General features: G+C 40.1%; 2 protein-coding genes across 2 annotated transcripts in view; both read right to left on the reverse strand.

Moving 5' to 3' along the window:
• The window catches only part of AHRR (aryl hydrocarbon receptor repressor), a 228,281-nt gene that overhangs the window by 190,094 nt on the left and 17,922 nt on the right, over positions 1 to 20,265 (reverse strand). The window lies entirely within an intron of this gene.
• The window catches only part of MSANTD3 (Myb/SANT DNA binding domain containing 3), a 33,063-nt gene continuing 17,750 nt past the window's right edge, over positions 4,953 to 20,265 (reverse strand). The window contains exon 3 of the mRNA XM_073332502.1: positions 4,953 to 15,466. Within this exon, the coding sequence (XP_073188603.1) occupies positions 15,057 to 15,466 (410 nt within the window). The 3' untranslated portion in view covers positions 4,953 to 15,056. The remainder of the gene's footprint in view (positions 15,467 to 20,265) is intronic.

The raw sequence follows: 20,265 nt of genomic DNA on the forward strand, positions 1-20,265 counted from the left end.
ACCTGAAAGGGGGTTCCAAAGAGGATGGCTCTAGACTGTTCTCAATGGTAGCAGATGACAGAACGAGGAGTAATGGTCTCAAGTTGCAGTGGGGGAGGTTTAGATTGGATATTAGGAAAAACTTTTTCACTAAGAGGGTGGTGAAACACTGGAATGCGTTACCTAGGGAGGTGGTAGAATCTCCTTCCTTAGAGGTTTTTAAGGTCAGGCTTGACAAAGCCCTGGCTGGGATGATTTAACTGGGAATTGGTCCTGCTTTGAGCAGGGGGTTGGACTAGATGACCTTCTGGGGTCCCTTCCAACCCTGATATTCTATGATTCTATGATTCTATGATTCAATACATCCGAGGGTGCTGAGGGAGTTGGCTGATGTGATTGCAGAGCCACTGGCCATTATCTTTGAAAATTCGTGGTGATCGGGGGAGGTCCCAGATGATTGGAAAAAGGCAAATATAGTGCCCATCTTTAAAAAAAGGGAAGAAAGAGAATATGGTGAACTACAGACCGATTAGCCTCAGCTCATGGAGGAGGTCCTCAAGGAATCCATTTTGAAGCACATGGTGGAGAGGAAGGTGATCAGGAACAATCAACATGGATTCACCGAGGGCAAGTCATCCCTGACCAACCTGATTGCCTTCTATGATGAGATAACTAGCTCTGTGGATATGGGAAAAGCAGTGGACTTTAGGAATGCTTTTGATATGGTCTCCCACAGTATTCTTGCAAGAAGTTAAAGAAGTGCCACCAGTAAATGATGGCACCCGGCATTAGGTTTCCATGTCAAAATGTGGAAACAGCGTGTCACAGAGTTGCCATCCCTATGTGCCCCTTGTGGCTGGACATGGTGAGGAGTTTCTCCACAATGATCTTCAGCCAACTTCCAAAATAGAGGTGACCTGGCCCCACAGCCAACCCATTCTAAAGTATTCTACCCTTCCCAGGGTAACAGTCACTTCAGGCAAGTCTACACTTAAAACGCTGCATCAGTGCAGCTGCACCAATGCAGCTGCTCTGCTGTAGCACTTTAATGAAGATGCTCTATGCTGACGGGAGAGAGCTCTCCCATTGACACAGCTAATCCACCTCCCCGAGAGGTAGTAGCTATGTTGGCGGGAAAAGCTCTCCTACGGATGTAGAGCCATCTAAACGGGCGCTGTCATAAACATACAGCTAAGGGTAGCACAAAATCCCTCCTTTACCTGTAAAGGGTTAAGAAGCTCAGATAACCTGGTTGGCACCTGATCAAAAGGACCAATAAGGGGAGAAGATTCTTTCAAATCTGTGGGGGAAGGTTTTTGTTGTGTGCTTCTTTGTGCTCTCTCTGGAACAGTGAGGAACCAGGGCACAGAAAATACATCTCCTAAAGCCATACCTGAACTAGGCATCTAAGATTACAAATTGTAAGTAATAGGAAGGAAATGTGTTAGATTATCTTTTGTTTTAGCTTGTGAATTTTCCCTAGGCTAAGAGGGAGGTTTATTCCTGGTTTTTTTTTTTTTTTTGTAACTTTAAAGTTTTGCCTAGAGGGGAATTCTCTGTGTTTTGAATCTGATTACTCTGTAAAATTACCTTCCATCCTGATTTTACAGAGGTGCTTCTTTTTCTTTATAATAAAGTTCTGTTTTTAAGAACCTGATGGGTTTTTAGTGTCCTAAAAACCCAAGGGGCTGGTCTGTGCTCACCTTGTTTACTCTCAAACCTCCCCAGGAAAGGGGGTGAAGGGGTTTGGGGGGATATTTTGGGGAAGCAGGAACTCCAAGTGGTCCTGTTCCTAAATCTTTGACTAACTCACTTGGTAGTGGCAGTGATACCGTTCCAAGGACAAGGAAGAATTTGTGCCTTGAGGAAGTTTTTAACCTAAGCTGGTAGAGATAAGCTTAGGGGATCTTTCATGCAGGTCCCTACATCTGTACCATAGAGTTCAGAGTGGGGAGGGAACCCTGACGTGGTGGCAGAGTGGTGGGATCATTTTGAACCAGAAGCACAAACCTCAGGATATTAGAAGGACTTTTTTTCTTCTTTTGGCTGCTTGGAAAGCAGGGAGGGGTTTTTTTTGTTTTTGTTTTTTAAAGGACACTTTTTTTTAAAAAAAAGGCTGAGAGCAGCTGGTGGGTTTTTTTCTTTGCCTGAAGGCAGAGGAGTTAAGTTACAGCAAGGGAATTCACAAGCTATTTTTTTTATTTGTTTGTTTTGTTTGTTTTTTTTCTAGCTCTCAGGTTAGGCTAGGCTAAACGCAGGAAGGCTAGGATGACAGAAAGCGATGTCCAGAGAAAACTAGAATTAGCCAGATTTGAAGCTGAAGACAGACAGAAAGAACATGAAAGGCAGATGGCCTTAAAGCGTTTGGATTTGGAAGCGGGGGCAGAGGCAAAACGCTTGGAGACAGAGCTAAAGCTGAAGCGCTTAGATCTGGAAAGGGCTAAGATGGGTCTTCCGGATAACCCTAACAATCCTTCCCCAAAAATCCACAAATGGGAGTGAATATGTCCACAGTATAATGAATCCAGTGATATTGCTGAATATTTCATCACCTTTGAGAGACTGCACACTCCATGCAATTCCTGGAGATCACAAGATGACCACATGGCTAGCAAAATTGACTGGAAGAGCTCTGGACATATTCAACAAGATGCCTATTGAGGATGCTTCTGACTATGGTAAATTTAAGGATTTGATTTTGAAACAATTTCAAATTACAGCTGAAACTTACAGAGTAAAATTTAGAACCCTTAAGAGAGGGCCTGGACTAAATAATGTGGCTTATGTAAACCAGATGAAGGATCTGTTAGATAAATGGGTCAAAAGAAGGGGTGTAACTAGCTTTGAAGGGATGTGTAATTTGGTTATACAGGAGCAGTTCCTGACTATGACCAGTGATAATATAAAACAGTGTCTATGGGATAAGAAAATGGACTCAGCAGAAAGTCTTGCTTCTTATGCTGATCAATACGAGCAGTCCCAGACCATCAGAGAGGTGGGGCAAATCGGAACAAAACGGGTGGAGATAGCAGAGAGGAATAACCCTGGTCACAGTTTGGGTGGATACCAGAAGGGATACCCTGAGACCACACCATACCACCAGGGGCAGCCCAAAGCCCCCGTTACACCCCAAGGAAAACCCCAGACACCTTTTCGTCCCACCACACAATTCTCCAGCAAGGCACCTCGCCCCAGTGACCAGTCAGCTGGGCGATGTTTTAAATGTAACGAACAACCAGTCTCTTCTTCTTCCCAGACAGCCCTCAGCTGCTGGACTTCCCTCCTCTTAAAACGAACACTTAGCACAGGGGTAGTAGGGCAGGGCTAACTGAGCCCAGGGCTGCTCTGTAACTCCTCCGTAGTTGGTATGCCTACTCTGTCATATGGTGCCACTAGCAAAATGTGAGACACCTTCCCCACTATTGACTGGTCCACAGGAAAAAAAAACCAAACAAACTTCTATTCTACATGACACTGGTCTGCAGATTTGAGGGTCCAGCAGTCAAATCCTCCTGACAGGATGAGTGGGGTTCTTGTAGTTGCATGTGATGGCATTTGTTGTTCTAGGTTTTCTTGGTATGGCTATGTAATTCACACAGCAGGAAAACATGACATGCAATGAAACACATGTTCCACATTTTGATAATCTGACACACATTTGAGTTTCTGGCAAATGGGAAAGTAGAAATGTAGGCTGGACTATCTGAATGCAAGTCACTAGGCCCAATCCTGCTCTCTGCCGCAGGGGTGTTAAAGTACTCCCATGTTGCTCAGTGGATTTATGCTTCTGTAAACTGCTCTGTGAGAAGACCTCACTGGAGTTGGAAGAAGGGGTAGAAAAAGAGTTCCGGATGGGGAGAGGAGAAAAGGTTTTTCTTTTATGTATATAAATACAACTGGGGCAGGTGCTAGTGCCTTTTTCCAATACAAATCTGATCCACTCTCTGGAATGGACAAGTTATCCCAGTATCTGGAAAGAAATCACGGTTGCATCAAAATTTGGGTAAACTATTGTGGTACCAACCTTTTCCCCCCAGAAAGAGACCAGAATATGGAAATGCAATTTAGAAATAGTTACTGGGGCATATCAAGTGCAGCTATGGAGTAATTTAGAAGGGGGGGTGGAATTTGTGTTCAAGGTAAATTCAGGCTGTGGGGCTCAAAGACATCACACTCTGGTCCTAATAGAAAGGCCTATTAATGGGAAAAGCAGACAAAAATAGCAAGGTGACATATATGGTACGCCCTGTGAAAGTGCTTTTGATGAGGTAATAGAAATGCCCCAGAATTCTTGAAAAACAGGAGTGCATGGAACAAAGCATCTGAGTACAGCTGGGGAGGACTGGTACCTAATTAAATTTAGAAAAACACCCAGCCACTAGTTGTAATAAGTCTTTTCTGTAATAAAAAATATGGAAACAAGTTAGTGTGTGTGAAACACGAATGTTGTAACAGCCTCACTGCAATGTAATTCCATAGGTACACATTAAAATCCACCTCAGTAGGGAGAAGCCACTACTGACTTAAGTCTGACAAAGACTGAAGGTGAGTCAAAATCTTCTTAAAACTATGGTCAGTATTTTTCTAATTTTAATTTTGTATGTTTCAAATCTTGGGATGAATGGGATAAGCATGCATGCATTTAATGTTCATTATAAATCTGCACTGAGTTTGAATTAATCTCTCCACCCTGGAGGTGACCCCTCTAGATCAAGGTTGAGGTACATGGTGAGGCTGGGGTAGGGGGAATGGAGCATTGGGGAAGTTTTCGCTACTTCTGCCTGTGCACCACATTCTGTGGACTTTGGCTGACTTGAACGTCAGTGTGTCACCTTTCTCAAGCACTAAACTCATGAAAAACAGGAAGAAAAACAGTTATGCGCCAAAGAAAATTACATTCTTTGAAAACAGATATAAAAAGTGGTCTAAAATGAGCCTAATTAATACTTAATAGTTGATTTATTAAGACCTTCCTACTAATATACTTTTCCTATTAACAATAAGTAGGTACATTTTGTCAGAAATTTAGTTATCTATGTTTAGTAATTTATGATAACACATTGTACAAGAAAAAAGGCACTAAAATGTACAGCTAGTCACCCTTATTACAAACTCTGAGTTTCCTCAGCTGATGACAGTTTTTGAATAGCTTCCTCATGTTACTCCTTATACATTTCTTACATCCTGAACCATTACAAAGTATACATTTTAGAGCCCTACTGAAAAATAAGCTTTTGTCCCCTTTAATAACTTTTTCTATGGGAAAAACAATGAATTTTGCCATGAAAACTAGCTACACAATAAAGATAATAAAAAATTCCTTGTTCCTCACATTTGCAAAAAAAGTTAAGCACAGGTTCCCTCCCTGGTTATGGCAATTAAAAATGTGGGCATAACAAGTTTAAAATAAATTGCTTTCAAAAATTTCCCTACGTACAATTCCAGAAACTAATTCTGTGAGGGGAAGAAATAGCTTTGGTGGTGTTTGAGGTACTAAAATACTAACTCAATACTTTACAAATAGGTAAGACAACTGAGGCAGCTAGATTAATAAAATCAGACTGGCTCAATGAAAAACTTCAGGCCAAAAAACGGTTTTGGTCCAATGAATAATATATAAGTTTCAATGTAGTTTTAAAAACTCACTGCATCTTCAATAAAAGCCAAAGACCACAAGAGATATAATCTAATACTCTGTTAAAATACATAGTATCAGAAAGAATTTACACATTTTCAGATATTTTTATAACAAACTTGCCAGTACTTAAATGCTAATTTTGTATTAGATGCTCACCAACTATAGAAGCACAAACACTGTACAATGTAATTTGTACATTGTTAAAATACAACAGACTCTAATATTACATAATAAATACAACCCAGTGTAAATTAAGAATGGCTGCCTGATGGTTTGACCAGTTGCGCAAGAAGCACTAAAAAGTGAGGCACCTAGATTCAAGTTTTCTCTTGGTATTCTCCAGCTCTTGGGCTGGCAGTATTTTGCCAATCACATTTTCAGACTCTGCATTATCTGTAGCACTCTCAGAACACAGTGAAAGTGCGCCATTTGGTTTTAAAAGATCATAACAGTCCCTGTGACCAAAGAGATTCCACAGCTGGTGAAACATAGGTGCAAAATAAGGTAAGTCTCTGCAGGATAAAATAAAATGAAAGTGGAGAGAACCTCTCATTATAACCTTCAACACCACCCTGAGTCGTTGCCATGGGAAAGGAAAAGCTGACTTGTCTGGGGGAAGGTAAGCCTTCTTAAAAAGGGGCCACCCCACTGTAGCTCTACAGGGCTGGCAGTATGGGTACTGATAGCATCAGCACATTTTAGAGACAAAAATTTTCACCCCAAGCATTCTTGCTTTTCTTCCCGTGCATATTCGGAATTGTAAACGATTCCATAAAAACTCATGGCACCTAACAGTCAAATGTATATTAAGTGATTCTCATTGGTTTGTCAGAGAATGCCTCAAAGATCACAGAAAGAAGTTAAAGAAAAACTACACGCAAAAATCATTTTACACAAGAGGGATTATTTTTGTTCCTTGTTGAGTGGAATTTTCAAAAGGTGCCTAAGAGAGTTAGGGCCCCATCTTGCACTGAAACTCAATGGGATCTGTGGGCATAAAGCTCTCACATTATTTTTGAAAATCCCAATCATAGTTTTGAAATGGTGGCTTTTCAAAAGCATTGAGCACACACAACTCCAACGGACGTCAATGGGAGCTCAGCACCTATAGCTTTGCCAGTAATGCTGGATGCCACTCAGTCACAAAACAACACACTGACATTATTATTGAAAGGGCAAAAAAGAAAACATAAAAAAGAAGAGTTAATTAGGCTGATGTATTCTAATTCTGCAGGAACTGAATATCTTGATATTTGCATTTATGGTTTGGCTATTTTTCAGTAGGGATCTAAAACAATATGACACCTGGACAGCCAGGAACTGAAATAGTAAGAAAAGACCAGATCTCTCCTCATTTCCGCCTGAGACACTTAAAAATCAACAAGATGGACAATATAAAAATAAATACAAATATACACAGATGATAGAAGCCCATAAAGGGTTGAAGTGGTAAGTAGAAAAAGCTTTTTAATATTATGCTGTTCATTTTGTTAACTTGCTTTAATATATACTATATACAGGGTGGGGGCTGCTAACGTCATTTGCCATTTGTTAGAGTGTGTCTACTTCAATGGCAGTTGCCAAGATAATAGTGAGAATGAAAGCATGGTGTATATTAGGTATTGGGTAAGTGGTATGATTAATGTAAGTGACCTAAAACTGTACTTCTTACTCTAATGGAATCTTTATTAATTGCTATTCTTATTAGTTGAGTGCAGTCTATATACTTTGCATTGTAATCAGTCTGGAGGTTTGGAAGAGGTTAATCCACACTGCTTTATAATCAATTATAAAAAACATAATTGTTTAGTGCCCAGAAGCCTCTGGACAACTTAGTAGGAAAATAATGAACAGCGATGGACCAAATTCAGCTCACAGCTCTTTCCATACAAACTAAAGGGCATCATTGGGATTACATAGGTCTAACTGAGAGCAGGCAATATTCAGTTGTCTTGAACTCAGTCTGAAAGTGAAGTTAAAAAAAACAGATACAGTACTAAGAAGGAATGAGACAGTAGTAGACATATAGCTATTAGCAGCTTATTGATAACACCTCAAACCATGCCACCTTATCAGTGAGACGCATAGACTCGTACATATTTAATGACAATAAAACTGACCCCTGTAGGATGATGGGCCTCCATGCTTATAAAACTGAAATTGGGCAATAATTGGATAGGACATTGTGGTTTCTTGAGCAGAGGCTGACCCACAGTATATTTTCATTAGGTCAACACTACTCTCCATCAAGGAAGCACTGATGATGACTTCCATCACAGGGGAAATTCAGTTTGGAGTAAAACACCAAATCTATCAAATAACCCACTTGATGTATACTTTCTGTAACATAATGGGTGGAGTTTATGGATTTGACAGTATCCAAAAGATCTTTAGAAAACATATAGGATTTCTTACTGGTGTAATACTTCAAACTTCCCCAGGATCAACAGTCTTGGGTATTCAAAAATTAACAAGCTGAGGAGCTCATCAAGTTCAGAAATAATTTCTTCGGAATACTTAGATGGTTAGTTCAACAGTTTTTAATCAAAGACCTCACTGAGAGTAACAGGTTAAGTATCCAAAGTCCTGGACTGAACTGCTGCAGAATGCATCTGACGTTACAAAACATTGATCCTATTCCCCTATATTTGACTACTGCCAAAGAAACATGGAGTACCCGGCCATGACTGGGCCAAATGAATCTCCCAGTCAGATTCCTGTGATGCAGTCTATATTCTGGAGTAAGTCTGGTTAAAAAAAATAATAAACCCACCTTACACAGCTGGGTGGTTTTATATTCTATCACTGTACCTACCACCTTGTTGGTGTTGCACAAATAATAAATAATTATAACTTGGTATTTAACACCAACTTCTGATACAGGATATTCAAGAATGGCCCTAGATCTCTGAGAAGGGCTCAAAGATGGGAATGACATGGTACAAATTATATGTAATGTGAACCCACTTCTGTCCTCCCCTCATGACAACAAACATGGCTAAATAGGGATTTTAACCTCCTGGAACTGAGCAATATAGCCCGTAGTATGCCTATAAAGCATAACAAAGAAAGCAAACACACTTACAATTCCAAAGTACATAAAAACAAACAAATCATGTATCTAATTAAATAATAAACACTATCTAAAATCTAGCTGACTTTAGTTCTGATTTTTTTTAAGGGAGAGAATTCTGTAGTTTCTGTCTAGTCTGCTTTTAGCAGGGAAAGGAAGGGGAAAAGATGATTTCTAGCTATTCTAAAATATTGGGAAGTTTCTTCAAGATCAGTCAGAAGACTGGACAAAGATACTGTTCAGTTCTTATCAGTCTGATCATCCACTGTGACCCCAACTGCATTCCCCCATCAACACAGCTGATTATCTCCCTTAACTGTCCAATAGGCCCTCCTCCTCATTCTCTTTCCTTGATTGTTGTGCCCAGCACATTTGGCAGCTTGCCTGCTAGACTCCAACTATCAGAGAAATGATTCTCAAATACCTTTGGCACACAGAATGCATTCTGGGGCATACAACCATCAAACATACATAATTTCCATTCAGTATAATTTGGGGACGAGTAGAAAAGTCTAGCACTTTTAGCAGCCAGTTATTGTTACTGCCAGAAAGGGTAGGTACCTAGATCCCCAAAGAAAAGTTGACCAGAGGCTGGGTATGAGGGATATGTAGTCCATCTTCTCAAAGGAAAGCTGTTTTGAGGAGGGTGGAGAAAGGGGAGCCTTCGACATCTGAGAATGTCTTAGGACCATGTTTGTAGGTGCAGAGCAATTCAGCTGACTCATACTGATAGCCAGATTAGGTGGGTCTCTTTATAATCAGCTCAGAAATCAACACTCAGCGGCTCTCTGAGACAGGAGAGCTAGAGGTAGATAAAAGGAAGTCCTGCAAGGAGAAACCACAGAATTAAGTCAGTTTGAGAAGAAGCTAGGAAAATTGTCTGTGGTGAAATCTTTGCATTCCTGACCCAGAGCTTTGTTTGGTATGGTTAGTGTCTCAGACAAAATACAAATAAAATAAAAAATACAAACAAAGGCAAACCTTGGGAATATGTTTTTTTAGGAAAGACTATACTGTGAGGACATATTGTGGATCTGGCCCATTCACAAACTCCCTTGAAAGATAAACTGCTGGCACTAGAGGAAAGAACTTTGGTATCCCATGGAGTATATCAAACACAGTGCAGCCAGAGGGAGAAGACTCGAGGTACTGAAGGGAGGAAGCAATGGACTGTGAGAACGTTGTAGTGAGGGAGGCATCAACAAATGTGTCTAAGTATCTGAAATTTTGTAGGCATATCCAGTGTGGAAACAAACAGAACCTTCACAACTTCTAATTAGCACTGAAATGGTAAGAAAGGTAGTAACTTTACTTTAAAAGCTTTTAAAGAGAAGTTTCTCTTATTTGCTGTACTCTTTTGCCCTAGCAAATATTAAATTTGTTTCGTGCTACCAATGTGAATGATGATATGGTAGAAATCTTAATGCCTTCAGCACTACAATGATAAAACATTCAGAGCCACAACCCGTAATTTTTTTTTTTTTTGCTCTTTTATTATGCCATAAAGTCTATCTACATTCCCCTGGGTACTTGCTTTACATCTAAGTGAACTGACTTGTTCTGTGCAATTCCATGTTTAAAAAAAATATAAAAAAAGCAAGATCCCCCTGGTATTCAAAAGCACCAAAATAATTCTATGAGTTTGGAAGAGCAAAGAGCACTGTGCATGTTTCTACTGGCATAAAATTGGTAGTTCTTTTATTTTTACAGTTGGCAACAAGTTCTCTTCATTCTTCAAAATTATTGACCATCTGCCTTGTATAAAATTTCTTAAATCATGTTAACATTTCTCTCATATTATTCTACCATCTTTTTATTGTGTTTGTTTTACTAATCTAAATATATTAATTTTAGTAATGCATTAATACTCACATTACAAAGATATTGTGGTTACCTCTTTATATCTGACCGGAGACAGAAAGAGAAGAAAAGGTGGATGGTGTCCAAAGTATTTACAGAAAGGCATGTACAGTGAGATAGTTTGATAATGAGACAGACAGCAAGAACTCCACTGAGTAAGGACACAAAGTATGAAAAACACAAAGTGTAACTGCTATCTGTGCCTGACACATACAAAACATCTTTGAATAAGCTACCCACATGTACGAAACCACAGGACTGAACTTATGGTGGACTTTACTAGTTTGGCACACAAATAAAACATGCATCAGAAGAATTATGGAAAAAATATGTCTTTAGGAGGAACTGTTCAAAATTTGAGACTAAAAAAACAAAAACAAGTAAGGAGGAATGGAAATGAAACAAGAGAGAAACAATACAACAGGTCCTAGAGATATTAGGGGGGAAAAAGATTATTCCACTTGAATGGTGAGGCCTATGAGTAGGGCTCTAGAGGAGGAACTTTCCATGTGAATCCTTCATGGAGATTCCTCCCACATCATCCAAGGATCAATGGAAGGCTAGGGCCATCTATGCAGACACTGCTGCTGAACCAGCTCTGGTTCTGAGGGAGGGCTCAGCTGAAGAGATAACATACAGCCCAGGGCCATAGTCTTTCCTGTCTGAGCTCTGCAGAGCTGGACTGGAAACAACATTTCCCTCCACTCCCTTCTTTCTTCTAGGTTGCCCAGTCTTCCCCACTTCCTTTGCCAAGTCCCCGAAGTGCCCCTCATGGGGTCTTGCGGAATGTGTAAGTGACTGTGCTATGCAGTAAGTGGAGCCGATTTTCCATGCAGAAAGGAGAAGATCTATGCAAGGACGGTCCACTCTGTGCACAGATCTTGGGTTGAGTATGATCAAAGCCAAAGGCAGAAAACAGCAAAATGAGATTCTAACCTGGAAATATGAAAGCTTGTATTGCTGGGGAATAATAAATGAAACAGATCTTGAGAGACAGAAATTTTGAAACAATGCAGAAAAAGACTTACATGTGACAGTGGATAGCAAGTTAGATGAGCTCCCATTTGATATGGCAGTAAAAAAAGTCAATGTGATAGTGGACAGTATAAGCAGATGCATCATGTCATGGCCAGAGAGAGGACAGTTTCTCTCTGTATGAACAAACAGACCACAACTGGAACTCTGGGTCAAATACCTCACTGGTATAAGATATCATCCTTGGAGTTAAACCAGGGATAATTTTGGCCCATCATGTTCAGTTCTGGGTACTTTAATACTAGAGAGATGTAAACAATTTGGAGGAAATTCAGAGAAGAGAAACAAATAGTTTAGGGCTGCTGGGATTTACTTATGAGAAAAGATTTAGAAAAAACCTAAGAATCTTGGCCAAACAGCTAGTGGAGGATATTAGGATGTAAGCCAGAAAGAAGAGAGAGGAACAACTTTTAGTGTTTTCCAAGGGTATATATATTAGGACTAAAGAGGATAGACCCAAACAAATGACAATTTAAGCTTAATACCAAGGGGAAATTCCTAGCACTGAGGTCTATTTTACTAAGTAATAATCAATCTCTTAGCCAAGTGGTGGAAACCCCATCACTCAAGTCATTTAAAACTAGCCTAGATAAAGTACTCAATAAAGACAATAAAGGGAATAATCATTCTGTAAGTCTAGCTGGATCCTTCTATTCCAAGTGTGGGTGGCTATATGATCAGTAAGACTTCCTTATATAAATAATGTTCCAATGTCCCCAGACATCTTGTGGTACTCAATACCATGTCCCTAGGCATAATACTCACATTAGCTATCCTTTCCTTAAGCTCTTTATCTTGGTTCTTTCCAATCCTTCTGCTATACGTTTTTACAACAGTGACTGAATTCAAAGTCCCTCTTGCCCACTCTAAATGCCGTACATTTTGGTTTCATAATTAATACAAGCACTTCTCTGTGCGAATAAGGCTCTAAGAGTGTATATCCAATCTGAGACATCACCAACTTGGTAATCTGAAAATATGCATAATTTAAATGAATTTATTTGGAATATAAAAATAAAAACAACGTATCTCATCAGCAGTGCTATCACCATAAAGAGTAAAAAAGGAGGTGATATCACAATCTCCTTGGAGCATGCTGTATTGTCTTCTAGGCCCAACCCCTTCAAATCCACATTCTCTCTTCACTCCTGCTCCCTCCCCAACTCTCAAGATGTCTCTTTTCCTCACCTTCTGATACCATTTTTATGCTGTGTAGTTTTGAGTGGTTTTCAGTCAGTAGCAGTATGAGAAGGGCCTTGTCAGTGTGACACTAATATATATTCTCCTCCATCCCACCTTTTATCATAGGTGAATGGGCCATCACCATCTCTATTCAAAGCATTCTCACCCCCTAAACCACAGATCATGACCTCAGACCAAGAATTGTCCTCTGCAATCCCAATTCTCCTCTTTAATTCCCCCTACCCAGAGTCATAGATTATTGCCCCACACTCCAACATTGTGTTCCTTTCAGGCCAACAGAATTAGTACCCCTGACCCCACTGTCTTCTCCTTCCTACAGCCAATTTGCCAGAAGAGGGAGTCCATCCACACTAAGAATGGGATTTTGCTCCCCAATAGAACTGCCCCCTTTAGATTTCATACCAGACTCATGTTTGTACCTGCTGCATGTCTGCCAGAACTGATTTTTTTCAATCATTCAGGAGGAGCAGCACTGAAATAGCACTACTCTCTTCACTTTCACCCCTAACGTGCAGACAGCATATTATGACTGACAGGAGCAAAGCCTACAAGTATGCATCAGCAGCAGGGAAAAGTGACCAAGAGAAAAATAAATATGAAAGCTTGCAGCAGGAAGGCAATCTAGAGAAGAGGGAGGATGGCACCTTTTAAAATTTGTTTTCATTTGAAAAATACTGCTAATATACGGTTTTCTTTTCCAATTATCTGTGGGGAAAATACATTTAAAATAATGGAACTCTCACTTTTATAACTGAATAAAAAATAAGGGGTTTTCTGCTTATTCTTTGTCACTTATTTAAAATGCCTCTCCCCCCAAAAAAACACCTTTTCAGATAGAGGAAGATCCTTTAGAATAAACCTCTAAATTTGTTCTAAAATGTGCACTTTAATACTTTACCCTTGGTTTCGTATTGCCCATTTCCCAGCCCTTGTCTTCTTTAGACTAAGATCTTCAGGGTGGGGGCAATCTTTTATTATGTGTCTGTGTAGCACCTATCACAAGAGGGCACCAATTTCTGTTGAGGCCTTTAGGTGCTATTCTGATACATATAAGTAAATAAAGACAACAGGAATCCCTGGTTGATAGCAGAGGCAGGGGTGGCTCTGGGCTGATGTGTGGAACACAGCCAAGCAGACAGAATTCACAGGTATAGGGCACTGCACTAAGTGAAAATCGGCCTTTACCTCTATAAGTATGTTGAGTTGGTGAGAAAAGAGCAGGATCCACAACAGACGTTACTTCTAATTAGGAGCAAGATCCAAATCCATTAGCTGGCTGCTGGCAGGAATTACTTGTTGGCGAGATAGCCAGCTGCTTCTTAAGAGTTACACGAAGCAGTGGAAAAGCTTTTATCACAGAATGATGTCAGGTGTACAGTACAGTTAAGACACTGGCTTATTTCTCTAGCAGCTGCAGTAGCATGCTTTCCTCACATACTTCTAGTTCCTGAATATATATCTGGGTGATAGGATAGGACTGAGGGAGGGGAGCCAAAAGTAGCTACTTCTGGGAAAATATCCTCTTCTTTCCCTCTTTCCAACAGTTATGGCCCTAGTAGCTAGCAAGCCAGTGCCCAACCGTCGTCCCAATCAGCCAGCTGGTTGGAGGTTTTGATTTCCTTTCCCTGCAAATTACCTACTAGAATGCTCCTCTTGTCTCCTCACTGGCTCCTTCATTTTCACTTACCTGCTGCAGAGGAGGAATAATAAATAAAATAATAATAAAAAAGAAAGACGGGAGAGGGGATTTCCTCTATGTCCCTGTATAGCAATTGGGTTACTGCCTGTCAAGTATCTGCTGTGTTCAGTGTGAGAACAAAGAATGACTCCAACCCCTGCCTTCAACCAGGAAATGGAGGAAAGGGCTAGAAAACAAGCAACATAATTTAAAGTGTAAAGTTGTAAAGCCGAAGTTTTAAAACATACTCAAATTTCAGGTGTGTCTACTCTATGGGAACTTTTAAAAAGGGCAGTTGGAAGTTGAGAGAGGAACAAATGTTATGCTCACAATTCACAAGTACTACTGTGCATATCTGAAACTCAAAGAAGATACAATTTACTTTCAGAGCTCACCCACAAATGAACTATAGAACTTTCCCTTATTAGACTCATCCAATCTGTATTCCTAGATGGTATTAAGGAGTCCAAACATGTTCACTATTGACTGAACATCCATTCTGTCACACTACATTAATTTTAATAGACCCTCTTGCCAATACACCTTAGTAACAATGTGCTCAATCTGATTTTCTCTGCCCACCATAAATTCTAGGGCGAATTAGGAAAGGGTCTGTTAAAGGATGATACAGGCCATTCTTTTGTGATGGTCTGCAGTTTTCTCTCCCAATACATTTTCTTTTTATTTAGCACTTCCATTTTTATCCTGTGTTCCTCTTCAGCCATCTCACACTCCCTTTCTATCTGTTGTATTTTTGCCACATGCACTTCATTCATTTGTATCAGCTGCAGTTGTAAAATTGACATTTGCTGGTGATGCTCTTCCTCATGCATCTTTTTCAAAGCACCCTCCTGAGTGGCTTTACTTCGGTAGTTTTTATTCGCTGTTATTCTGACAGCTGAACATGAGGGCTCAGGTTGGGAGGTGCCTTCACATATTGGGAAATGTACTATCTCTTTCTCTTCATCACACAGTTCTCTGTTTGAGACAGCAAATGATTCTGCAAAAAACAGCAAAAAAATGGTAAGATACCCTCTTTTTTTCAAACAGCGTGATTGTGTAAGGAATAACACAGTCATCAGTTAACACATGCATACCTTGTGCTTCTGTAATGTAATGTAGGCGCCACCAGGTGATACAGTTATCTAAATATTTAGCATTCCCTTTATATTTTGACAGAGCATATGATAAGATCTTCAGTCTTTCTCCTACAATTGTATCTGAGGTAAGGAAGCACTGGCTCTTACACTAAACTAGAGATTTAGTATGCTATTTATCCCTTAGGCACCACTCCCGTAAACCCCAGAAGTATGCATTTTTAAATCGATTTATGTAGCACCCAATTACATCAACCTTACCTTGAGATGTGCCTTATTAGTGCCATTGAAATAAATAGGACTATTTGTTCAACAAAACACTACTGAGACTAAAGGCGTTAGGAAATAGGAGTACTGTTACAGATCATCACCGTGTGTGTACCATAAATAGAATATTAACAATTACAAAAACAAACAGACCACTTTGTTTAGAGAAATATTAGGTAACAATGAAGTCAACTTTTTCTTTTTAGCGGGGAATACCAAGTTACAGGACAATCCTTCTTACACAACCCAAGGCACATTGTCTCACCTTATTTGTGCAAAGAACTATATTTAGACAACAAAAGCAATGCAAATCCATTATACTTATTTCATTTGGTATTTTTTTTAAAATAGTAATATTTCTTTAGCAGGTGAGTGCATTCTCTCTTAGTAGTGAATAAATGGTAACCAAATGCTATGGTAATAAAAATAAGTAATAATCACTACGTATCTCCCCTTTCTCTAATTTTACTGGGTATGTACGAGATACACTTTTTATAACACTTTTTTAGTCATTTATTTAATTTGGTCAATTGTTTCATTTCCAGTGACAAGCAACCAATACTCTAGTGCAGGGGCGGCCAACCTGTGGCTCTGGAGCCACATGCGGCTCTTCAGAAGTTAATATGCGGCTCCTTGTGCAGGCGCCGACTCCGGGGCTGGAGCTACAGGTGCCAACTTTCCAGTGGGCCAGGGAGTGCTCACTGCTCAACCCCTGGCTCTGCCACAGGCCCCGCCCCCACTCCACCCCTTCCTGCCCCCTCTCCTGAGCCTACAGTGCCCTCACTCCTCCCCCTTCCCACCCCCGAGCCTCCTGCACGCCACGAAACAGCTGATCAGGAGGTGTGGGAAGGTAAGGAGGGGGCAGGGCTGCCAGTGGGTGGGAGGTGCTGGGAGTGTGGGTGGGGGAGATGATGGGAGGCTGCTGACATATTACTGTGGCTCTCTGGCAATGTACATTGGTAAATTCTGGCTCCTTCATAGGCTCAGTTTGGCCACCCCTGCATCTACTAACCGATGAGAGATTAATTCTTTATTTCTTTGAATAAGACCATCTCTACCAGTGGCTCTTTTGGTTTTCAAGTGTATCTCAGTGCTTTCATAAATTGGAGCAATGCATTATTGCGTAAAAATAGATCTAGTGGCCCCTTCAAAGCTCCCTTCTGTGCCATACTAATCAGAGCCAGTGAAGGAACTAATTCCTTATAATGCAAGGGGTATAGTAGATGCCCTCCTGCAGGGTCACCCCACCTGTACTCTCAATGAATAAAGGCCGGCCTTGCTACTGCTCATCTTCTCTCACAAATGTCTCAAGTATTCTTCCATGCTGCTTCTTTCAAAATATATCTGCCAGCCTTCCATCTCATTCAAATCCTTCCTAAAACCCCTCTCAGTACATAGTTTACCAAAAATGTGTTTTAACACCTTTCTTGACCTATCAGGACATATGTATGTCTAACCTGAAGCAATGTTTAATCGTGTCTTTAGCCTATGCCCTTCCTTGCCCCTTTTCTTCCAGGTTGTAACTTCACTTGTCCCTAGGACTATAATCTAAACAGAAGCTTTTTGGAGCATGGACTTGTTTTATGTTTCCTGTGAAGTATATACCACACTTGTGTATACTACAAAATAAAATAATAAATACTAATAATCTTGTAGAAATACTGGAAATCAGTGATTTTATCTGGAAAGCAACTGACTGATTAAGTGGAGTTATATCTAAGTAGTAATGAAAAAGGATTATTTTTGTACATTATGTAAGTGGCTTCAAGCCATCTGTGCACTTTCAGTGGAATATATTTTATTCATTTCCCCTCTAGAAGCACAGGTAATAGATTTTATTTTGGCAGTGGAACTGCGTGCATGGGCGGTGAGAAATGCTGGGGCTATTTGTCTTCTCATGGCACTGGAGCAGGAAATAGCTCACTAGGCAATTTGTTTAAAGATTTGGATCACCACCCAGTCTCTTAAAAAAAAAAATTAACCAGTGAAGCTCAGAAAACTGTCTGAATTTCAAGAAGTTTCAGTATGCCAAACCAATGTCCCCAAATCTGTTGTCCTTTCGATAAGCTAAAATGAGATAGCGCTAGAGTTTGTTTATCCTATTCTAATAGGACTGGAGTTTTGGTGCCTGGAAATCAATATTATTTCCATTTGTATTCAATAAAATGGCACTTTCTGTGACAAATCGTGCAACAGAAAAGGATCTACAGAATGGGAAACTGTTTAGCTGCTGTGGATGAATGATAACCATTAAGATGGTAGTCTGGCTCGTTCACTAGTTCAAGAGGTAGGAAATCTTTCAGGGTGAGTAGCACCTCTATCTCACAGGATGTAACATCTTCTAGTTTTTATCCCACACTCTTTCTGTAGGAGGTTGAATACCACAACTGAGATATTTACCTGAGTGGAGAAGAGGGATAAATGAGTCAATATTTTAAAAAATCAGGGACAAAAAGGATTGGCAGTTTCAAAGTTTAAAGTGCACTAGTGCGCTACACTATTACATCAAGTCTTCATGGTGCCACAGGATGGAGAAGGAGATGACATGTTTAAGGTGAGCTATTTACAAGAGAGAGTGCCAGGGTCAACATACTAACCTTTGGTTCAAGTTGCATTACATTTTTATATTGAAAAGGTTTACTTAAGAATATAAGAATGGCCACACTGGGTCAGACCAAAGGTCCATCTAGCCTAGTATCCTGTCTTCCGACAGTGGCCAATGCCAGAGGTCCCAGAGGGAATGAACAGGTAATCATCAAGTGATCCATCCCCCATCGCCCATTCCCAGCTTCTGGCAAACAGCGGCTAGGGACACCATTCCTGCCCATCCTGGCTAATAGCCACTGATGGACCTATCCTCCATGAACTTATCTAGTTATTTTTTGAACCCTGTTATAATCTTGGCCTTCACAATTTACTTTGGCAAAGAGTTCCACAGACTGACTGTGTGTTGTGTGAAAAAATACTTCCTTTTGTTTGTTTTAAACCTGCTGCCTACTAATTTCATTTGGTGACCCTTAGTTCTGGTGTTATGAGAAGGAGTAAATAACACTTCCTTATTTACTTTCTCCACACCAGTCATAATTTTATAGCCCTCTATCAAATCCTGAGTTAGTAGTCTGTTTTCCAAGCTGAAAAGTCCCAGTTTTATTAATCTCTCCTCATAGAGAAGCCATTCCATATCCCTAATCATTTTTGTTGCCCTTTTCTGAACCTTTTCCAATTCCAAGATAGCTTTTTTGAGATGGGGTGACCACATCTGCACACAGTATTCAAGATGTGGGCATACCATGGATTTATATAGAGGCAATATGATATTTTCTGTTTTATTATCTATCCCTTTCTTAATGCTTCCCAACATTCTGTTCACTTTTCTGACTGCTGCTGCACATTGTGTGGATGTTTTCAGAGAACTATCCACAATGACTCCAAGATCTGTTTCTTGAGTGGTAACAACTAATTTAGACCCATCATTTTATATGTATAGTTGGGATTATGCTTTCCAATGTGCATTACTTTGCATTTATCAACATTGAATTTCATCTACCATTTTGTTCCCCAGTCACCCAGTTCTGTGAGATTTTTTTGTAGCTCTTCACAGTCTGCCTGGGACAACTATCTTGAGTAGTTTTGTATCATCTGCAAATTTTGGCACTCATTGTTTACCCCTTTTTCCAGATCATTTTAGTAACATCACTATTTACCTCTCTCCGTTCTGAAAACTGACCATTTATTCCTACCCTTTGTTTTCTATCTTTTAATCAGTTACCAACTCATGAGAGGACCTGTCCTCTTATCCCATGACAGCTTACTTTGCTTAAGAGCCTTTGGTGAGGGACCTTGTCAAAGGCTTTCTGAAAAATCTAAGTACACTATATCCACTGGATTCCCCTTGTCCACATGTAATAGATTGGTGAGACATTATTTCCCTTTACAAAAAAAACCATGTTGACTCTTCCTCAACCAATTATGTTCATCTATGTGTCTGACAATTTTGTTCTTTACTATAGTTTCAACCAGTTTGCCCAGTACTGAAGTCAGGCTTATCGGCCTGTAATTAATTGCCAGGATCACCTCTGGAGCCCTTTAAAAAAATTGGCGTCACATTAGGTATCCTCCAGTTACTGGGTACAGAAGCTGATTTAAATAATAGGTTACAGACTACAGTTAGTAGTTCTGCAATTTCACATTTGAGTTCCTTCAGAACTCTTGGGTGAATGCCATCTGGTCCTGGTGACTTATCGCTGTTTAGTTTACCTATTTGTTCCAAAACCTCCTCTAATGACAGCTCAATCTGGGACAGTTCCTCAGATTTGTCACCTAAAAAGAATGGCTCAGGTTTGGGAATCTCCCTCACATTCTCAGCTGTGAAGACCGATGCAAAGAATTAATTTAGTTTTTCCGCAATGGCCTTATCGTCCCTGAGTGCTCCTTT

The sequence above is a fragment of the Lepidochelys kempii genome, chromosome 2, assembly GCF_965140265.1.
Source record: "Lepidochelys kempii isolate rLepKem1 chromosome 2, rLepKem1.hap2, whole genome shotgun sequence".
NCBI classification, from domain to species: Eukaryota; Metazoa; Chordata; order Testudines; family Cheloniidae; genus Lepidochelys; species Lepidochelys kempii.